The 21,388-nt window shown below is 50.1% G+C and overlaps 1 protein-coding gene across 15 annotated transcripts in view; it reads left to right on the top strand.

The window, feature by feature from the left end:
• The window catches only part of NR1I2 (nuclear receptor subfamily 1 group I member 2), a 32,528-nt gene extending 12,344 nt beyond the window's left edge, over positions 1-20,184 (top strand). The window contains exons 1-10 of one of the 15 annotated variants that reach the window (XM_069555034.1): positions 1,238-1,452; positions 2,257-2,371; positions 8,527-8,745; positions 11,826-11,959; positions 13,145-13,332; positions 14,207-14,481; positions 17,171-17,313; positions 17,514-17,630; positions 17,979-18,084; positions 19,216-20,184. In XM_069555034.1, the coding sequence (XP_069411135.1) occupies positions 8,714-8,745; positions 11,826-11,959; positions 13,145-13,332; positions 14,207-14,481; positions 17,171-17,313; positions 17,514-17,630; positions 17,979-18,084; positions 19,216-19,360 (1,140 nt within the window). In that variant the 5' untranslated portion in view covers positions 1,238-1,452; positions 2,257-2,371; positions 8,527-8,713 and the 3' untranslated portion in view covers positions 19,361-20,184. Of the gene's footprint in view, positions 1-1,237; positions 1,453-2,256; positions 2,372-8,526; positions 8,746-11,825; positions 11,960-13,144; positions 13,333-14,206; positions 14,482-17,170; positions 17,314-17,513; positions 17,631-17,978; positions 18,085-18,295; positions 18,466-18,922 lie in introns of those variants that run through there. The other 14 variants (XM_069555107.1, XM_069555055.1, XM_069555044.1 and 11 more) reach the window with 14 other exon arrangements.
• The last annotated feature ends 1,204 nt before the right edge of the window (positions 20,185-21,388 follow it).

Raw genomic sequence — 21,388 nt, forward strand, 5'->3', positions numbered from 1 at the left:
ACACAGTCAAAGGCTTTGCCATAGTCAGTAAAGCACTACATCTCTGCTCAACTTCAAAACCCTGGAACTCCTACTGGGCATCTTTCTTGCTCATCAAGATGTCCAAGGCCCACATCAATACCTTATTTCTGGACTGCTGGCCCAGATATAGCCACAGCACCGCTCATATCGTCTCCATGTGACTCCAAATGTCACTAGCTGATGGCTTCCCACCTTCCTACTCGGCCCCAGGCAAAGTCTTCCCAGCAGCTTCTGGTCCTTCCCTTTCACGTGTTCCTTTTGCGGCTGAGCAGCATTCACATCATGTTTTTTTCTCATGTTTTCTAATCTGGAGTCATGATCAGCCACCTATCCTGTATCACTGGCCATCTCAGATCGTTTTAACATTGGAGCTGGGGGGCGCTGCATCTCACAGCTTAACCCCAAGGATCCTGAAATCCCAGGTCCTGAAGCAGAGTCTCAATCAGCTAATTTCAGAACCTGAAACTTCCGGGTGCTCTCACAGCACCAGGCTCCCGTTGTGAGCCTCCTGTAACCCATCGTCCTTCTCTGTCGGTCCCGGTTCGCCCCGGATTCTGTCTAGCTCCCATCCTGAAGCCTGCTTCTGCTGTCCTCTCCTTGCTCCCCTGTCACCCGCGAGCCCTGTGCTGCTCCCCTCGCTCCCCACTCCAGGGATCCTGGCTCCTTCTACAGCAGAAACAAGTCACATGTTCTTTAGAATGTGCCCCCTTAGCCCCTGGTCTCTGGACACACCACTCTCCTACCTTTCTCCCCAAGTTCAAATCTGTCTCCCTGAATAGCCTGCCCTCCACTCCGGGGGTCCCTCTGGGCTGGCTTCTGAGTGGCATGTGTCTCCACAGACCCTTCTTCACTTCTTTCCCTGCTGGATCAGCCTATGGATAGACAGGTGAGCTGGTAACACCCCCAGAACAGCACGCTCTGCTCTTCCTTTTCATCCTTGCCAAAGGCCATGTAGGCCTTTTCCATTTTATTTATGAGGCTCCCGAGCACCAGAGAAGTGAGTTGAGGAGAGAAAGTGAGTCAAAGGTCAGTGGCAGGGGCTAGGCCATCTTGACAGCGACAGCGGGACAGTACCTGCCACATCTCACGCCCCAGGGAGCAAAATCCAAAGTCCTCTGGCCTTCCGATGGTGGGACAGCTGGGTCCTATTTGGTTACGGTTAATCATCCCCATGTGTACACACATGTATGTCATTCCCTTCTTCCTAATTTAACAGCGACCTGCAGACCGTAGCAGATGAAGTAACTGTATTCTTTACATCAGCCTGGTCAGGCCACGCTCCATGCACAGAGGACTGAGCCTTCAGCAGTCTCAGCAGTTTCCTACGCAGCACGCTGTGGAACCAGCCTGAATGTGCAGACCACTCCAAAGCTCTCCAAAGAGCCCTCGCTGAAGCTGGTTTTTCTAAGGGCTTAATTAAGACCATGACGGGTGAGAAAAAAAGGAAAAGGCTCCAATATATACAATGACAAAAACATTAATACAAAGGCTGAGAACCAATGAGTCCGCATCAACCCTGGAAAAAATGCAGGTGCTTTTAGTGGTATGGCCATCTGCTCACATGAACCTCTGCTTAGAAAGTGAAGGATCTGGAATACAGATGGAGCTTCCCTGCAACTGGTCAAGAGCCAGTGGGCAGACACATGCTCCTCTGACCGTGAGAGGGAAGACCCGCAGCTCTCCAGAGGGTGCGGGACCAGAAGCCTCTGGATGTGGTTGGAGCGGCAGCAGAGTTCCTTGGTTCCTCCTGCTATAATCAGCATTGAGATGGCCAGACCTGAGAATCTCAGGGAATCGCCTTCTGCCCAAGAACAGAGAGCTACCTCAAAGGGATTCCATGACATGGAGGACCTGCCTAGGAACAAGTCTGCGCAGAAAGTGGGTTTAACAAATGGCTCACCCATTCAGAAACACACCTTGTGAAGGATAGAGCAGGATGCTGAATTAAGAACACAGGCTCCGGAGTAAGGCTGACCTGGGTTCAAATTCTGGCTCCACTTCCTTCTAGCTAAGCAATGTCAATTCATCACTCACCCTAAGAGTGGGTGAGGACGTGTGCACCCAGGGCAGCAAGCCCCAGTCATGTATAACTTATTAATTTATTCAATCAGTTATTGATGGCCTTTCCTTGCTGAGAATTTAATTTATCCCTTCTTTAGTATATTCAGCCTAAATACTGCATTTTACAATTAATTATTTTTGCAAAGCCTCACTAAAGGAATATTTTACTTTCAGGGAATACAAGAGTTGTTCATTTCAGTCCTCTGCTAGAGTTCACACTTTCACAGGCAGCGAGGAGCAGGTGCAAACCTCAGAGTAAACACGGCTAGATTGGATGGAAGCTGCACAGGTAACTGGTCTTATTAAATTCATATGAAAGAGAGATGTGGCTGGCACGTACCATCACCTAGTCGCTGTCATTTTCCTGCCCACACAGTGTCATTCTATAAGGAGGACTGATGTGAGAGTGGAATAGGAACAAGTCTGGGGGTGTCAGCTGGCACCCTGTTCACCCCAGTTCAGACCTACATCTAACAGAGCTCCAAGTGACCTGCTTCCTTAATGTCTTGCCAAGTGACAAACCTCCCCCAAACTTACCAATTAAACCAACCACCATTTCACTTTCTGTCGAACTACTGTGCCTTGATGGGGCTCGGCTGGGAGTTCTTCCACTCTACATGACACTAAGCTGGGCTGGGACATCTGAGACTGCTCACTCACACGTCCAGACCCTGATGGGGACAGCTGGCAGAAGAGGCAACAGGCCTCCACCATCCGGGCCATCCCAGATGGCCATCCCTCTCCATGTGGACTCAGTGTGTGGCATCAGGGTAGACAAACTTTCTCACATGGTGGTCAAGGCTCTCCAAGGGGCAAAAGCAGAAGCAGCCAGACCTTCCTATGACTCGGGCCCAGGACTGGCACTGTGTCACTTCCACTATTCTTATTGGTTTTAGCAAGTCACAGACCATCCCTGGTTCATCCTGAGAGGGATGATACCAGGGTATGCAAGTGAGAGGTATGCTTTATTGGGGACCATCTTCGGAGAAAACACCTTTTACACCTCTCATATGACACCTGTTGTTACACCTCAATTTGAGAGGATGAACTACAGAATGTACTAGATCTGCTTATTTAACTTGGGCCAAACAAAGCAAGCTACATCAAAAGTACTATGGACTGAGATCCTGGTGTTAACTCTAATGTCACCTCATTAGGAGCTGGGGGATGCATCAGTCAGACGCGGATTAAGTGTATCTCCCTCCTCTGTCCTTTTGGAAACAGTTCTTTCACCCTCTTGATGTGTCTCTACTGAGCTCCTGCTGTGACACATGCATTGTGTGTCACACCCCCTCTTAGGAAGGGCACTCATGCCAGTGGCGGACGGACTGCCACCTGTCTCCTACTCCAAAGCTGCTAGTTTATGTGCAGAATACCTGCCACTGTCTCCGCAGCCCCAAGTTCCGCCATGCCTAATGGCTCCTGAATGAAGCTGAACACCTCCTCCAACAGCCTCAGTTCAGTTCAGTTCATTTCAGTTGCTCAGTCATGTCCGACTCTTTGCGACCCCATGAATCGCAGCATGCCAGGCCTCCCTGTCCATCACCAACTCCTGGAGTTCACTCAGACTCACGTCCATCAAGTCCATGATGCCATCCAGCCACCTCATCCTCTGTCATCCCCTTTTCCTCCTACCCCCAATCCCTCCCAGCATCAAAGTCTTTTCCAACGAGTCAACCCTTCGCATGGGGTGGCCAAAGTACTGGAGTTTCAGCTTTAGCATCATTCCTTCCAAAGAACACCCAGGGCTGATCTCCTTCAGAATGGACTGGTTGGATCTCCTTGCAGTCCAAGGGACTCTCAAGAGTCTTCTCCAACACCACAGTTCAAAAGCATCAATTTTTCAGTGCTCAGCCTTCTCCATAGTCCAACTCTCACATCCGTACATGACTACTGGAAAAACCATAGCCTTGACTAGACGGACCTTAGTCGGCAAAGTAATGTCTCTGCTTTTGAATATACTATCTAGGTTGGTCATAACTTTTCTTCCAAGGAGTAAGCGTCTTTTAATTTCATGGCTGCAGTCACCATCTGCAGTGATTTTGGAACCCCCCAAAATAAAGTCTGACACTGTTTCCCCATCTATTTCCCATGAAGTGATGGGACCAGATGCCATGATCTTCGTTTTCTGAATGTTGAGTTTTAAGCCAACTTTTCCACTCTCCTCTTTTACTTTCATCAAGGGGCTTTTTAGTTCTTTTTCACTTTCTGCCATAAGGTGGTGTCATCTGCATATCTGAGGTTATTGATATTTCTCCCGGCAATCTTGATTCCAGCTTGTGCTTCCTCCAGCCCAGTGTTTCTTGTGATGTACTCTGCATAGAAGTTAAATAAGCAGGGTGACAATATACAGCCTTGACGCACTCCTTTTCCTATTTGGAACCAGTCTGTGGTTCCATGTCCAGTTCTAACTGTTGCTTCCTGACCTGCATACAGATTTCTCGAGAGGCAGGTCAGGTGGTCTGGTATTCCCATCTCTTTCTGAATTTTCCACAGTTTCTTGTGATCCACACAGTCAAAGGCTTTGGCATAGTCAATAAAGCAGAAATAGATGGTTTTTTTGGAACTCTCTTGCTTTTTCCATGATCCAGCGGATGTTGCCAATTTGATCTCTGGTTCCTCTGCCTTTTCTAAAACCAGCTTGAACATCAGGAAGTTCACAGTTCATGTATTGCTGAAGCCCGGCTTGGAGAATTTTGAGCATTACTTTACTAGCGTGTGAGATGAGTGCAATTGTGCGGTAGTTTGAGCATTCTTTGGCTTTGCCTTTCTTTGGGATTGGAATGAAAACTGACCTTACTTATAAAATTTTCCCTTCCTGTAAAGCTCTTTGATTTGGGAACACTTTTTGCATCTGTGGAGCAGTTAGTGTTTCACAGCAGACCCTGGAGTTCTGCCAAAAGAGTGACTTTCAGCTCCTGGAGAATCTGAAAAAAGACCAGCATAACAGAGTATCTGGTGTGTGCAAGATATTCAACACATATTTGCTGTTGTGATAATTGTTATGATGAATAAATGAGTTATCTTTTGCAAAGGACCTAGAACACTGAGCTTCAATAATTCTTAGTAATGATTTTAGTATCTTTCTGCCTCATCCCTTTAAAAAAGTATGTATGTTTATGTGTTTACCACGGAGAAGGCGATGGCACCCCACTCCAGTACTTTTGCCTGGAAAATCCCATGGACGGAGGAGCCTGGAAGGCTGCAGTCCATGGGGTCACTGAGGGTCGGACACGACTGAGTGACTTCACTTTCCCTTTTCACTTTCATGCATTGGAGAAGGAAATGGCAGCCCACTCCAGTGTTCTTGCCTGGAGAATCCCAGGGATAGGGGAGCCTGGTGGGCTGCCGTCTATGGGGTCGCACAGAGTCAGACAAGACTGAAGCGACTTAGTAGTAGTAGTATGTGTTTATCGAGGTATAACTGACATAAGTTTACACTAGTTTCAGATGTAGAATGTAATAATTTTGTACTTGTACATATTGTGAAATGATCATCACAGTCAGTGCAGTTAATATCCATCACCATCCGTTATTCTCTAGCACTAATCCTGAACCTTAGGTAGCCCCAGGTATCTGTTGAAACCATTTGTCTCCTTTAAAGAGAATGTTTAATATACAGTAAACTGCCTGAACAACACAGGGGTTAGGGGCACTGATCTGCACAGTCAAAAATCCATTTATAAGGTTTGACTCCCCCACAACTGCATTACTGAGTCTGCTGTTGACCGAAAGACTTACCAATAACAACCACTGGTTAACACGTGCTTATATGTTATAAGCTTATAACACGTATGTTATATATATCAGTCTTCCAATAAAGTATCTCACAATAATGTAGACTAAAGAAAAGAAAATGTTATTAATAAAATCATAAGAGAAAATAAATTTATAGCACTGTACTGTATGGATACTGTAAGTTTCCATCATCTGCTTACAAGATGAATTATTGATCAGTAGCTACATCATTATGATATAGATGTTATACATATTACTAACAGTAGATATAAAATGAAAAGATAATGTGAAAAAGAAATTCATATTTATTTATAGGTATAATGATTCATGCATTGATAAGTAAGAAACAGCAATATGATTGTTTTATGATTGTCTAATGCAAGTGAAAGGGTTGTTTCACAGAGCCTGGACTATACTCTAAATGAATCATCATTTGGTTTTTATGGCAAACATATTATTGAAAACACTGTGACATTAAAAAAAGTACCTGTGATGACAGGATACCCAATGTTTTCAATTACAAGAGCGGCATACTGTATGGGAATGTAAACAAAGTTATAAAACAGTGAGAGAACTAACACATTACTGATTTTTATATTAACTACCTCTCATCTTATGCCTATGTAAGGAAGACTAATATCTACACATGTTTTATGCATTCAGGAGATACCTTTAATTTTTTCAATATTTCTAAGCTATGTGGTTCATCTTATGAGTTTTTCAAATTGCCACCCATCTCCAAAAATTTTTCCAATACATTTACTGAAAAAAATCTCCATACAAGTGGACCACCCAATTCAAACTTGTGCTGTTCAAGGATCAACTGCATTTACATATAATTATCAATATATTTGCTCTTTCCATCATGCTATTTCAGTTTCTCTTCTCTCTATGGTGGACTTTTCTTTATTCTTCCATTTTTTCCCTTTCTACGAGCTTTTAAGCTACGCATTCTATTTCCAGACTTTTAGGGGTTGCCTAGAAATCTTATGCAGTTTCAGTCCCTGAGTTGGGAAGATCCCCTGGAGACAGGAATGGCTCCCTACTCCAGTATTCTTGCTTGGAGAATTCCACGGACAGAGGAGCCTGGTGGACTACAGTCTACAGAGTCACAAAGAGTTTGATATGATCGAGCAACTAAAAAACTTCAGGAATCTTAACAGGCACACTCTACTAATTAAAATCTGATTTATTATCTTTCTCCTCCCTCAACAATATTGAACCTTAGAAAACTTTCATTGTGATCATCCATCTTCTGACTTACATGTTTTTGCGTATTTTAGCTGTGTGTTGCTTTTCTTTTCAACTCCCAAGCATTGTTATCATTGGTTTATATAGCTGTTTGTTCAGATTTTATGGTCAGTTTTTATTCATTTTACAAATCTGATTGGTCAGTTGTTTCACAGGCTTTTTCTCTTTCTTTGATTGTCAGCCTCTTCTATTTATTTAAACATTCTTTGCTTGATAATTCAGGCGTCTTTGCAGATCTAATCTTGCTGTAAATTGTTTTCACTGTCTCCTGCTCATGGTGCCATGTTAGCTTTTTATTCATGATTATGAGTTTTTGCTCATATTCCTTGAAAATTACTTGTGTGATTCTTTGTGTCCAGGTGGAAGGTGAGTTCCTCTATGGGGTGAGGTGGGGGGTGGGGAGGATTAATTCTGCTTCTGTGGATGTCTAGGAGCACTAACAACCTACAATCAAATTCTTTGTGGCTTTTCTGGACACACAAAGTATATACATTTTTTTTCCTGCAAGCCTGTATGAGGTCAGAATTATAATTCAAAAAAATCAGAAAAAATTTCCACATACCTGGTCAGTTCAAGTTTCCAGTCAGTCTATTTTATTTGCAGTTTTCTGAAGGGTCAGGGTCATGGAACAGATTCATTTCTAATTCATTCTTATATGTGAAATGGTCAGTTCTCATCTGCTATGCTGTTAAAAAACAGAAATTTGTGTGTTGAAATGTGGTGTGGTGGCCTAGAGAGTCTCTGGGGAAGAGCAGTGAATAGGGCAGTTTCCAGTGTCTGCCCACCATCCGCTATGCCTACTCCCAGGTAGAACTAAAGTCACACCCTCCAGGTGAAAGTCGCCTGGAGAGGACATCTAGAGTACAGCTCTGTGAGTGGGTGTGAGTTCTTGACTCATTTACCCCCCAGCTTGACTGGGACCTGGGTATTCTCTCTCTGCGCTGTGAGCCTGGCTCCTCTCTCTCCTCATCTGCTTATTTACGCAATTGAAAACAGGTTTTCTGCTCAGCCTTTCCAGTTCTCTCTGGGAGTCTGGGCCACAACACACTTGAGGGGCCAGCTCTTTGGGTCTCCTCAATTCCAGAACAAGTGTCCTGTCCCACGGACTTCCCCGCGTTCAGGCCGTGTGACCAGCTCATGGCCTCCTAATCTGAGTCTATCCAAGTATTCATTCTTTGGTCCAACCCAGAGACTCCTTTCTTTTTCCTTCTCATTTCTTCCTCTACCTTTTCTCTCTCCCATGTTCTTCGTCCATGTGTTTTACTCCAGGGCCCCCTTATTGAACACAAATATCACGCTAACATCTTTCTCTCTAGCTCTAGTCCTCTACCCCCGTTTCTTCTATGGAAAGTCAGCTCTTGTGTCCACAAAACCAAACAGGAGAGATGCACACTGCGGCTGCCTCCGCACACCCCCGTCCAGGGTTCTCATGCTCTGTGGTGTCCTCACTTCTAGTCCAAGAGGCTCAGAAGCAAAGCTGGAGGTGGGCCGTGAAGAACAGTGGAACCATGCTGACCTCGTGCACTGTGGAGAAGCTGACTCTGCATCTACAAATCCCATCCTTGGCGCAGACGAGGATGAAGAGGGTTCCCAGATTTGCCGTGTATGTGGGGACAAGGCCACTGGTTATCACTTCAATGTCATGACATGTGAAGGATGCAAGGGCTTTTTCAGGTAGAGTTACCTATCAACTTTCACCCACCTGCTACAAAATGGGTCACCTCTAACTGGGGCTCTGCCACTAGTTTCCTGGGTACCATCTCAGGGCCTCAGCTTCAGAGGCCCAGGTTCAGAGCATGGGCTGGTGGCCCATCCAAAGTCCTCCTAATTAGTCTCAGGAGAACCATTAACATCTGAGAGGAAATCATCTTCTATTTTCCTACTCTACTCAGGAAAGGCCCCTTTCCATTAAGATCTCCCTTTGTTTCTCCATGTGCTCTTGTGTAAGAATTGAATCGCCAGTCCATGTCTGTCATAGGGTGCAGCATGCTTGGGGCTGGTGCATGGGGATGACCCAGAGAGATGTTGTGGGGAGGGAGGTAGGAGGGGGGGTCATGTTTGGGAACACATGTAAGAATTAAAGATTTTAAATTTTAAAAAATTAAAAAAAAAATAGCAAAGACAGCAAGTGAGTCAGTAAAAGAGGAGAAAGAATTTGAAAATCCACAAAATTCAAGAGTTCAAATCACTCTTAAGGAGCGGTGTTAAATAAAGAATGGCATAAAATAACCAAAGAATATGACACACCCGCTCACCTAGAAACAGAGATCCAAAATATTAAGGACTAAAAGTCCCAGCTCATAGCAAGACAGGCTCGAACAGAAAGGTCACATTGTTCAGCTGACGAAAGAACAATGACACTGCTCAGTGCAGGCTCAGACGAAGAGGAAGAGAAGCCAGCCAGGAAAGAAGGGAGGGCCAGGTATGTAGAGGGCAGCTCCCGCTGCAGGGGCACACTTGGGCCCCTCGTGCATCCTGAGGACAGCCAGCTGACTTGACCTCTTCAGAGTTCCTCCTGATGGCTGGACATTTAAATGGAAATGGACCCCAGCACAAAGATCCAGCTTGCAGTCCCATCAAAGCTGGGCTGCCAGACAGTTGGGTGTAGGAAAAAACCCACAGTGGGGTGTCCAGGCCAGGAGGAGCCCAGTAATGCACTGCAGCAGCCCAGGACCCACCCAGCCCCGCCCCGACTCCTGACCAGAGTGAAGAAACCCTGGTTTAGGAGCCGATGGGGTCAAGTTTGAGGTCCCAGGCATGAGGTCAGCTCAGGAAGCCCTCATGCTCCAGGGAGAAATGAACATCCGTGTGGGGTGCTCAGCCTATGCGAAGCTACGAGCAACAACTCTCCACTCACGGTGCTGAACAACAAGGAGAACATGTCACCTCTCACATCTAGAAGTCCGAGGCCTTCAAGGCGTTGGTGAGCCCAGCAGTCAGTCCTTTTTCCTCTTCTGCCATCAGAGAGTGGCTACCCTGCCTGCTCCACTGAGGGCAGCAAAGTGCCAGGGGTTCAGGCTGCGAACCACAGGGCTCAGCTGAGGAATAGAAAGGCCCCTCTTGTCTTCTAAGAGCAAAGAAATCTTTCCCAGAAGATCCTTCAATTCACATCACCTAGACCAGAGCCCCAGACAGCTCTAGAACTGGTCACTAGCAAAGAGCCCCAGACAGATCCCTGAGCTGGGCATCCGCCAATGAGGTCGCACAGAGGAGGAAGGGCGCTTGAGCCAGACCTGGATTCTCCCTGTGGCTCACTGTAGGGGTCAGAGCTTGGATCCTGGTATCAGGCAGACCTGAATTCAAACTTCAGTCTGTCCTCTACCTGAGGACAGCGAGCGGTGTCTTCTCACAGACTCCATTTCCTCATCTGTGCCAGGCAGATGACCAAATGAATTTCGTAGGGTTCTAAGAACTAAGTTTGCAAAGCTCTGCACAATCTGTAGCCCTGCATCCAATCCACAGTATGGCTGATAAACGTGGGCTCCTTCCCTCAGTTACCAGGGGTCTCTTACCCAGCAGGGGAGGGGATGGGGCCTGAGAAATACACCCCCTGGCTGTCTGGCTCCTGGCCTTAGGTCTCCCAGATCAGCCCCAAGGGTCCACTCAGTAGCCACAACTGTCCATTTTTCATTTTCCACACTGCTGGATCAGAGCCAGAGGCTAGATCCAAAGAAGAATTTGTTTCCATCTATTCAGCTGTGAACGGAGAAGGCGATGGCACCCCACTCCAGTACTCTTGCCTGGAAAATCCCATAGATGGAGGAGCCTGGTGGGCTGCAGTCCATGGGGTCGCTAAGAGTCGGACAGGACTGAGCAAATTCACCTGCACTTTTCCCTTTCATGCATTGGAGAACGAAATGGCAACCCACTCCAGTGTTCTTTCCTGGAGAATCCCGGGGATGGGGGAGCCTGGTGGGCTGCCGTCTATGGGGTTGCACAGAGTCAGACACGACTGAAGTGACTTAGCAGCAGCAGCATTCAGCTGTGAAAACTCGGGACAGGGGGATAAAGTTAGGGGCCCACTGGCTGGGTCTTCTGGTGAAGTGCAGGATGGCTGGGCTGTGGGGGAGGATGTGTGTGTGCTGGGGTCTCTAGCAGGAATTTACCACCTTGTCTCCCATCTGGCACAGCTGTCTGGGGACACGAGGATACAGTGCCCAGACACTCCACCATTATGGGGCTCTGAGCCTCCCTTTTCCCCTGCGGCAGTTAGCAAGGTGAAGCCTTTTTCCAGTGAGGTAGAAAGTTTCCCGTAGCGTACGCATCCTCTGACCTCCCAATCTAGAATGGGGACTGGGGAAGGCAGGAGGCTTATGTTTCTTACACACCCGGGGCCAGATTTCCTCCAGTCCCCTCTTCCAAGGAGAAATCCAGGAAGAAGCCACCTCCACAGAGACTTGGTCCAGTTCTCCTGGGGTTCCTGGGCATTAGGAAAAAGAAGGGGAGAGGGTACGGGCCTCAGGGTGCTGAAGCATCCCACGAAGCAGCTCCGGTGCAGGCCCTGAGCAGCATCCGCCTCCCATGTGGAGGCTGAGGACAGTCTAGTACCTAGCTCCCCTTCTCCAGCAGGCTTGGAGGCCTCTGGGCACCCACAGAAGCCTGAAGAGCCCTGGTCTGTACCTTTCCTATGAACCCCACCCAACTCAGAGGCAAAGGCAGAGCCCACAGAGGGTGTGACCAGTGTCCGTGTCAGGGGCGGACAAGAAGCCAGGGTACACAACGCGTCCTATCTTCTGCTCTCTGTCCTCTTGCAGAAGGGCCATGAAACGCAATGCCCGGCCCCGGTGCCCCTTCCGGAAGGGCACCTGTGAGATCACCCGGAAGACCCGGCGTCAATGCCAGGCCTGCCGCCTTCGCAAGTGCCTGGAGAGCGGCATGAGGAAAGAGAGTGAGCAAAGGCCAAGGGAGCGGGAATGGGCATGTGAGCCACGTGTGTGCAAGAACATCCATGTGCGCGTGCACACAGGGGCAGACAGCAACCTGAGGTCCCCGGCTTGTCCTGGAGGGACTGGAGAAGTGGAGTGTTATCGCCATTCTCTGTTCTTGGAGGCCTGATTCTCTCTGGCCAGGGTCGTACCCCACTCTGCCCTCAGTTGCACTCGCGTGATTCGTGTTGTGCCCTTCATAATAGTTTTAGCCAAATCAGGGGAGCTGAATTGGGAATGAGAAGCTGGAGACTCATGGTGTGCTTGACCTGCACCTTCTACCAGTGGCCCAGACCTAGCATCCTCAAGGAATTGTGTGCAGCCAGTGACAGAAGGGTTCTCAATTCCCTTGTCCATCTTTGGTATAATTGTGCTCCCAGGGACTCTGAGATTAAAGAGCATGGGAAAAGGCTGGAAGTTTCCAAGGTGTATTTCTCTCCAACAGTCACAGAGGGCTGCGAGACCTTGGGCAACCTTTAAGGGGCCAGGTTCCCTGGGCATTGGCAGAGAGCCTTTCTTACAGACGAGCTGTGCCTGTTGTCCCCTCCCTACCAGGACCCCCTCCCCCAGAGCTCTGCTCTGCACACACAAGTGGGCTCCAGAAATCCGTGGATGACCTTAAAGGCCCAGGCTACACAGGAAGTGTCTGGAGAAGATACCTCTTGCTAAGCAGTAGCCCCGCTCTCCGAGACCCAGAGATCTTGGGGGACTCTCGGGAGTCTTAATGGTATCTGATACACCAGAAACAAATAATCAGGTACATTTATGAAACAACTATGACATAGAAGCAGTTATATTAGGCACTTCCCATGCAGTGTCTCATGCTAAGAGCAGTGTGAGGTGAGCACTGTCACTCCAGCTTACCAGGAAGGAAAGAGAGGGAAGAAGCCCATCAAGGTCACCACTACAAAGTGGCAAAGCCGTCAGTGAAGCCTGGTGCCTTAAGATCCAGAAGCCAGAGCAATAACCACTGTTCCACAGAGTTGTCTTGAACCCCACGGTCATAGGCAGCACACCCGTCCTTCCCCGCAAGGGTTTCTCCAGAGGAGCCCAGAGTCTTTGACTGTCTGGAAAAGGGCAGGATTTTTGTCACCAGGCTGTCCCCATCCCCTGCTGCTGCCTGAGTCTGCTCCTGGCTTTCTTTGCAGTGATCATGTCCGATGCAGCTGTGGAGCAGAGACGGGCCTTGATCAGGAGGAAGAAGAGAGAACGGACTGAAACTCAGCCCCCTGGAGCCAAGGGTCTGACTGAAGAGCAGCTAATGATGATCCGGGAGCTGACGACTGCCCAGATGAACACCTTTGACAGCACCTTCATTCATTTCAAGAATTTCCGGGTATGAGGCTTTCGAGATGGCTCTGCTCCTGTGCTTGCTCCTCAGAACCCCAATCTCTTTCCCAGGGATTCTGGAAGAGCGGCCCCTGGACTCTCAGGAGAAGCAGCGGCACCTGGAAACTTATTAGAAAAGCAGATCCTCAGTTCACCCCTGAATCAGAACCTTTGAGGGCAGGGCCCAGCAGTCTGTGCTATGACAAGACCCCTCAGGTGATTCTAACTCATGCTCAGGTCTGAGACACTCTGCTCTCTCCTTCTACAGCCTGTAGAAATGGAGTCTGAGTCAGCAGTGGAGTTACAGACGGCTGAGTTGCACCAGGGTTGCTGGCATTCAGACGCAGAGGGGACATGGCATTTGTGCACTGCTTTCACTGATCCAGGAAACTTCAGTGACCTCAGCAATGGCAGCTTGTCTGACCCCAGTGCCCCTTTTCACCTGCGCTCACAGGCATCTCATGACCCACCCAGCTCACAGACTTGGTAGCCAGCGGCCCCCAGAGTCTGTTCTTTCCATCTCCAGCTCTCAGATCCTTTTCTGAGTTTCCTGAGTGCAAGTTCAGGGACACTCGGGACACACCCCTCGATGGAGGCCCCCTCACCTTCCACCAAAGCAGGAAGCGAACCCATCTCTGACCAGGCAGGAATGTGAGGGATCGTGAAGTCAGAGACCCACCAAAGAGAAGAGAAGAAACCAGCGCTCTGTGTGGGGGTGGGGTGGTGGGCGGGGTGGGGGCTGAACACGCCGGCCACGGTACGTCCTCTCAGGGAGCAGCTGTGGTTGCGTGCGCCTGTCTGGGCCGAGGGGAAATTCCTGTTTGGGAGAATATATATTCTGTCTCTCCTCTCTCCTCTCCCACTTCCGGCTCATGCCCCAGCTGCCAGATGTGCTCAGTAGTGGCCGCCAGAATCCAGAGCCTCTGCAGATTCAGTCCAGGGAAGAAGCCGCCAAGTGGAGAAAGATCAGGGAAGAGCTATGTTCAGTGAAGCTCTCCTTGCAGCTTCGGGGGGAGGACGGCAGCGTCTGGAACTACAAGCCCCCAGCCGACAATGGCGGGAAAGAGATCTTCTCCCTGTTGCCCCACATCGCTGACGTGTCCACCTACATGTTCAAAGGCATCATCAACTTTGCCAAGGTCATCTCCTGTTTCAGGTAGGACACGGGCTGGGTGGACGGTGTGGAAAGGAGCAGGGTGTGGCCAGCAGGTTCAGAGGGTCTAGGATGGACTGCTCTGCATTTGGAGACACTGGTGCCAAAAGACACGCCTTTACCTCTGCCCCCAGGGCACCTGGTCGTGTGGGGGAGTGGCGTCCTCTCTGTCTATGTGGCTCATTAGCTTTCTGACTGCGGCCTGCTATCTAACCTGTGGCTCAGCTGCCTTATCTGCTGCTGCTAAGTCGCTTCAATCGTGTCTGACTCTGTGCGACCCCATAAATGGCAGTCCACCAGGCTCCCCTGTCCTGGGGATTCTCCAGGCAAGAACACTGGAGTGGGTTGCCATTTCCTTCTCCAATGCATGAAAGTGAAAAGTGAAAGTGAAGTTGATCAGTTGTGTCCAACTCTTAGTGACCCCATGGACTGCAGCCCACCAGGCTCCTCCGCCGTAGGATTTTCCAGGCAAGAGTACTGGAGTGGGGTGCCATTGCCTTCTCCAGCCTCATCTGCTAGACTGGGGCTAATGATGCCTGCCTTGCAGGGCTGTTAAGTGAAATAAAAAAACCTCTGGAAGAGCATTCAGCACACACATGTGGATGTTCAGAGAGTGATGCCCCTTCCCCATTTTCCTGCCAAGGGGTGGGAGTCACAAGTTGATAGTTCAAGAGCAATGGAAGAGTTGGAAGGAAAAGGAAGGAGGCCCACAGAGAGAAGAAGAGGGCTAGGAAGAGATGCTGTGTCGCCAGCAGTCTGCTGCTAGAGAAGGCTGAGAAGGAGGACAATGGGCTGGGACTCCCCAACTAGGCATGTAGGCAACAACCACCGGGCAACTGGGGTGACTGAAAAGCTCTGGGCCCTACTGGTGTGGTGGCAACCACAGCCCCACAATAGGGAGCCTGTCACAGTGTGAGGCAGCACCAGGTGTGTCTTCCCTGGGGTCAGGCCCACCAGGCTGGGCCTGGGCAGGTGGAACTGAATCACACAAGGAGCCCTGACTCCATCCGCTGGCAGAGGGCAGGTTCTTTGCCAGGAGCCCATGGGTTCCCCTGTGGGTGACATGCAGGACTTATTTACTGGAGTGAGGGTTGTCACAGGCTGGAGTGGGGTTCAGATTGTGGCAAAGTAGGTCAAGGGAGCAGGGAGAGGGACTCACTTTCACCCATGGACCCAGCAGATCCCCCCTTGACCATCCGATGACCCAGGACTTACCACCAGGGTGGGAGGGCACTCATTTCTTGTGACGATCAGCTTTGAGCACAACCACTCCAGGAGGCAGGTGTTACTCTCACCTTCATTCCACAGATAGAAAACTGAGGTTCACCGAGGTTAAGGCAGGTGCACAGGATCTCAGTTAATCAGAGAGGCCAGCTTTGGAAGCATACAGCCTTCAGAGCTGGCCCCCTGCCAGGTCCTGGGCAGGGGACTGGGGCGGACACAGAAGGAAATGATCAACTTTGTGGCATTTGTGGCTCAACATTGCAGATCTAAAAGAAGAGGCTAAACGCCTGAGGAGACCAAAGCCAGGCACAGGTCCTCCTCAAGGACTCCCTCCTGGGCTTTTAGGTAGAATGCCTCCGTTAGTGGGGCATGGTGGTGGGGGGCTTTCAGGTAGGGAGGGCTTCCCTGGTGGCTCAGACGGTAAAGAATCTACCTGCAATGCGGGTTTGATCCCTGGATTGGAAAGATCCCCTGGAGGAAGGCATGGCAACCCACTCCAGTGTTCTTGCCTGGAGAATCCCCATGGACAGAGGGGCCTGGTGGGCTACAATCCATGGGGTCACAAAGAATCAGACATGACTGAGTGACTAAGCGCAGCACAGCACTCAGGTGGGGAAGTCACTGTGTCAGTCTAACACAGAGACTGGAAGCAGCCACTGTGGCTGGGCCTGTGCTCAGTGCTGGGGGTGGGGTTGAGGGCACTCAGCCTGCCTGGAAAGAGCAGACACAGCTAATTCATAACAGACAGCAGGAAGCAGACTGCCCTGCTGCATGGCACTCATGCTGGAGGCACCTGCAGGACTGCACTCCGGAAAGACCTCTAGGAGGCATAGGGACTGCTTGGCCTGAAGGACTAGCAGGATTTACTTAAGTGAAACTAAAGGGCTTCCCTGGTGCTCAGCAGTAAAGAATCTGCCTACAGTGCAGGAGACCTGTGTTCGATCCCTGGATTGGGAGGATCCCCCGGAGAAGGGAATGACTACCCACTACAGTATTCTTACCTGGAGAATTCCATCCACAGAGGAGCCTGGTGGGCTACAGTCTATGGGGTTGCAAAAGGGACATGACTGAGCGGCTAACAACACTTCACTTCAAAGGCGTAATCATTCCAAATGGGGAAACCTAGGCAGAAAGTATGAAGCCGGGGACCAGGAGCCTAGGCTGTGCAGGGAGCTGGAGGAGATGGGGCTGGGCTGTAAGGGGCCCGGACACCCAGCCACATCAGCAGTGGAGAGTCCCTGAAGGTGGCAGGGGCCCTGAAGGTGGCAGTGAGGAGGAATCTGCTTGCTGGATTGTGAGCGGGAGAGAGTGGAGGCAATTCGAAGGCTACTGCAATCGTGCTCAGGGGCAGGACCCATCCCGCCTCTTCTCTTCGCCACCCCTACCCTGATTCAGGATTACCGGAGTGGGTGCGGGCCTGTGGCAGCTTCCTTGGAAGCCAGCATCCCCTCCTTATCCTTGCTGCCAGGGACCTGCCCATAGAGGACCAGATCTCCCTGCTGAAGGGGGCCGCCTTTGAGTTGTGCCAGCTGAGATTCAACACGGTGTTCAATGCAGAGACCAGGACCTGGGAGTGTGGTCGGCTGTCCTACTGCGTGGAAGACCCTGCAGGTGCCTGAGAGATGCCTGTCTGTCCTGCCAGAGGGTGGGAAAACAACCTGGAGGGAGGAGAGGAGCCATACCAGGATCCGTGGGTCCTGGGATCGCAGTGCAGGAGATCGGGCCATGGGAAAGGGGGCCTTGGTGAGGGAAATCTGAGTCCTGGGTCAGCTCCCTGAGAAGTTGCCCCTCCAGCCTGCACCCACCCACAGGTGGCTTCCAGCAGCTTCTCCTGGAGCCTGTGCTGAAATTCCACTATATGCTGAAGAAGCTGCAGCTGCATAAGGAGGAGTACGTTCTTATGCAGGCCATCTCCCTTTTCTCTCCAGGTGAGAGCCACATCTGCCTTGCCTGGCTTCCCCTTGCCCCTCCCTTAGTCTCCCAGGCTTGCTCACACCCCATCAGCTTCAGCCAAGGGCGGGGGCAGCATTCCTTCCTTTGCTTTCCCCAGGGAAGGTTCCCAACTGATGGCCTTGCCTTCCACTCACTGCTCAGCCAGGAAGGGGACTGCAGCTCTTTGCTCCCAGGGTCAGAGGGGTGATGCAAAGCCCTCTTAGCAACCCCCTCACTTCCTTGCCTGGGAATCCTTGGCTCTGGAAGGTGGTTGGCTAGCCATTTGTCCCCTCTGGGATGGACCAAGCCTATCTTGGCCCCCGTGGCCTTCCCCTCCCCACCAGACCGCCCAGGTGTGGTGCAGCGCCTCGTGGTAGACCAGCTGCAGGAACAGTTCGCCATGACCCTGAAGGCCTACATCGAGTTCAACCGGCCCCAGCCCGCCCACAGGTGAGCCGCAAACAGGGAGGGTGAGGGTGTGAGCCCTGCCCCCAGGGCCCTGCTTGTCCTGAGGCAGCCTCTGATTACCAGGGCTTTGGGGCCCTGTTTTGTGGCCTTCATTGAGGTCTCCAGCCAGTCAACTAGAACTACTATTTGTTGAGAAGAGCCAGCCCTGGTGCCAAGCAGTTTACATGCACATCATATTTAATCCTGAAAACAGCCCCATGCAGCAAGTGCTACCATATCCTGCCAGGGACTGGAGGCTCAGGGTGGCTGACCCCGGGGCCCACAGCCAGACAGGTGGGGTCGGAGGAAGGTCCTTGCCGGTCAAGTCTACGGCCCACACCCTGGAGCACTAACTGCCTAACCACCTCCCAGGACAAACTCCAGGTAACAGGGGAGGAAACTCCTTGGACCTGGTCACCCAAGGGAGGAGGGCTGCTTGTTCAGGGCTTGGCCAGACAGGGGCTCCCACCCTATTCACTGGGCCCCAGCAGCCCTTGTGACCCAGTACCGAGCCTGGGCCATGACCAGGGAAGGCCAGCGCTGGGTGTGCTTGCGCGAACACAAAACCTCGAGTCCTTACTTGGCCTGCTGCGGCTGGCTTTTGAGCTTGGCTTCATGGGATGCTGGGTGTCTTGCTTTGCTCAGTCCTCCCCTGTATGGAGCCATGAGGCATTGTGGGGAACCTGAGGCATGAGGTGTGTCTCAGACACTGGATCCCAGGCTAGATCCAGGGAGGGATTGCTGCCTGCAGCCCCCACCTCCACGGCTTCTCCCCTTGGTCCTGATGCCCATTCATTAGCCATGGCAGTGAGGATCCCCCCAAACTGTCCTGTTCATGCAGTGTCTGGAATGCCTGTTTCCCCATGATGTCCCTGTGTGCGGAGACTGAAGCCTGGAGGAGGAGATGTGGGTGGGGAGAGTGGTCCACACCTCAACGGTGCCAGGCTGCTCTGCCCCCTTGTCCACAGACTGCCGTGGAAGCTTAAGGAATTCAGCTGAGCCTTGTCTCTTGGCTTACCTGAGAGGTCCTGAGATGAAAACCCTCAAACATGTGCAGCTTCAGAGGGGCTCCAGCTCTGGTGGGTGGGGGCAGGGCAGGCTGTACTGCCAACTGTCCCCCTGATTGGCCGGCAGGTTCTTGTTCCTGAAGATCATGGCCATACTCACCGAGCTCCGCAGCATCAGCGCCGAGCACACCCAGCAGCTACTGCGCATCCATGACGTTCACCCCTTCGCCACCCCACTCATGCAGGAGCTCTTCAGCACCACAAATGCCTGACTGGCCACCCCAGGGCAGGCAGAGCTGGGGCCCTCGGAGCCGGAGCCACCATTCCTGGGGCTAGACAGATGGACGCTGACAGTGACAGACGGTCCTGCCTCCCCAGGGGTCTCACAGAGACAGCTGTGATGATGGCGGGCTAGCGCTCCTCAGCCCCCAGCTCGGTCTGGGGATAGCCAAGCCCAAGTGCCTTACATGGAGACTGTGCTGACCCCTAGGTCAGGCCCTTAGAGAGGCAAGGCACTCCTCTCCCCTTAGAAGGGGCCCTGGGTCTGGGCATCTAGTGTCATGGTGGGAGAGGGGATAGGACGCCTGGGGCTGGGCATTTGAGGGTCTGTGCCCACACCCAAGTTCATTAGCTTCTTGGGTTTTTTCACTGCTTCATCTGCTACCCCTCCTCTCCCACTTGCCAGCCATTCCCAACCCACAACCTCTAGTCCCAAGTTGCTCTGTGAGTTCTAGGCCTGTGTGCGCTAATGCAGGTGCATTAGAGTTGAGGGAGTCCTTTAGAGGGAGGCCAGAAGGCCTGCACTCAGTGTCACAAGCTTGTCATATCCTCTTCTGTTTATTCTTCCCTCATCCTGTCTCCATTCATGAAAACACATCATTACACACAGACAATATGCTACCTGTTGTGGGGAGTACACGCTGACTCAGACATGGATCCTGACCTTGATGGGGCTATGTGGCTTGATGCAGGTCAGCTTCACAACCGAACTGGGACTGGTTCCTCCTGAGACTGGAACACTGAGGACTCCGTGGTGAGGCTATATGGACAGCAGTTAATAAATGTGTTCCTGTTTACACATGTTTTCAAAGCTAAAGAGTATGACAGCCTTTCCTTTATAACCATTTTGAGTAAAAATGTTTCTGTATTTTTCACAAATTATGGGCATCCCATACCTAAGAACCAGGCTTATCATATATGATCCTATGTTTAATGTCAAATCAGGGCAAGAGGACTTAAATAACTAACTTTTGGTTAGAGATTTAAACTTTTTTGGCCTTCCTTTCTGGGGGGAAAAAGAAATATGGGGATGGTGAAAGAGAAATATATTTGTATATATTTCTATTTTTATAATACATATTTTACTATTGCCCTTTACATATATGAAGACTTTTGGTGTGAGAACATAAAAAATGCATTATTTAACTTGGCTTGTTCATAAAAATAATTATTCCATATAAAACCTTTACATACCATTCAAAATGTAGTAATTTTAAATGACTGTTTTTATGCAAATGAAGCTACAAGTTAACTGAATTTTAAGGAACAGATATTCACTTTTACCATTTTTCAAGATCACACTTGGAGAACTTGTCATTAAGACTATACATCAAAGCAAACAAACATATTCTCTGTCACCCCTCCAGATTCCCCAGCCTCTTCTGCATCAAGGGGATGTAGAACCCACTAATTTTTAGAAAAGAATCTGAGGGAAAAGGAGTTCTTCTTTCCAAACACATTGCAGATTTTGCCCCCAGTAATTGTGTCTAATTACACTCATTTAGAAATATAAATATATTCCTGTACCATATACATCTCTTCTTTCCCATTGAAATAATTTTGAGTGTGCCATTCACTCAAGAGTCTGAAATGGTTGTTAAGTGTAGACTATGGTAAGGTAAGAGCAAGGTGATTAAGGTGGGATGTAGAAACACCCATCTCCCAGTATTGATTTTAAAAATACCCGGGCAGTTTCACAAATATTGAATTGATATGTACGTATGGATGACACATATTATAAAAACTAAGTGTAGTCCAAGTGCAGTTACGGTTCAAGGTTAGGTGCACCAAAGAGCTCACACAGCAGTCTTCCTTTCAGCAGCTTTGTGGATGTCCAGTTTATAGGGCTAGGAGCCAAAGTCGACTTTCCTGCTCTTGAATGTTTGGATATCCCTGTTACTCCCTTCACTGAGCTCTTGAGCAGTAGAACTTAGCATCAGTTTCTAGGCATCCCTGAGACCCCCATTCTTTGTCTAGGTCTTGCCTCAGTCAGGTGAGGATGGAGTCAGTCTCCAAAGCTC

This window comes from Ovis canadensis, chromosome 1 (assembly GCF_042477335.2).
Source record: "Ovis canadensis isolate MfBH-ARS-UI-01 breed Bighorn chromosome 1, ARS-UI_OviCan_v2, whole genome shotgun sequence".
Lineage (NCBI taxonomy): Eukaryota > Metazoa > Chordata > Mammalia > Artiodactyla > Bovidae > Ovis > Ovis canadensis.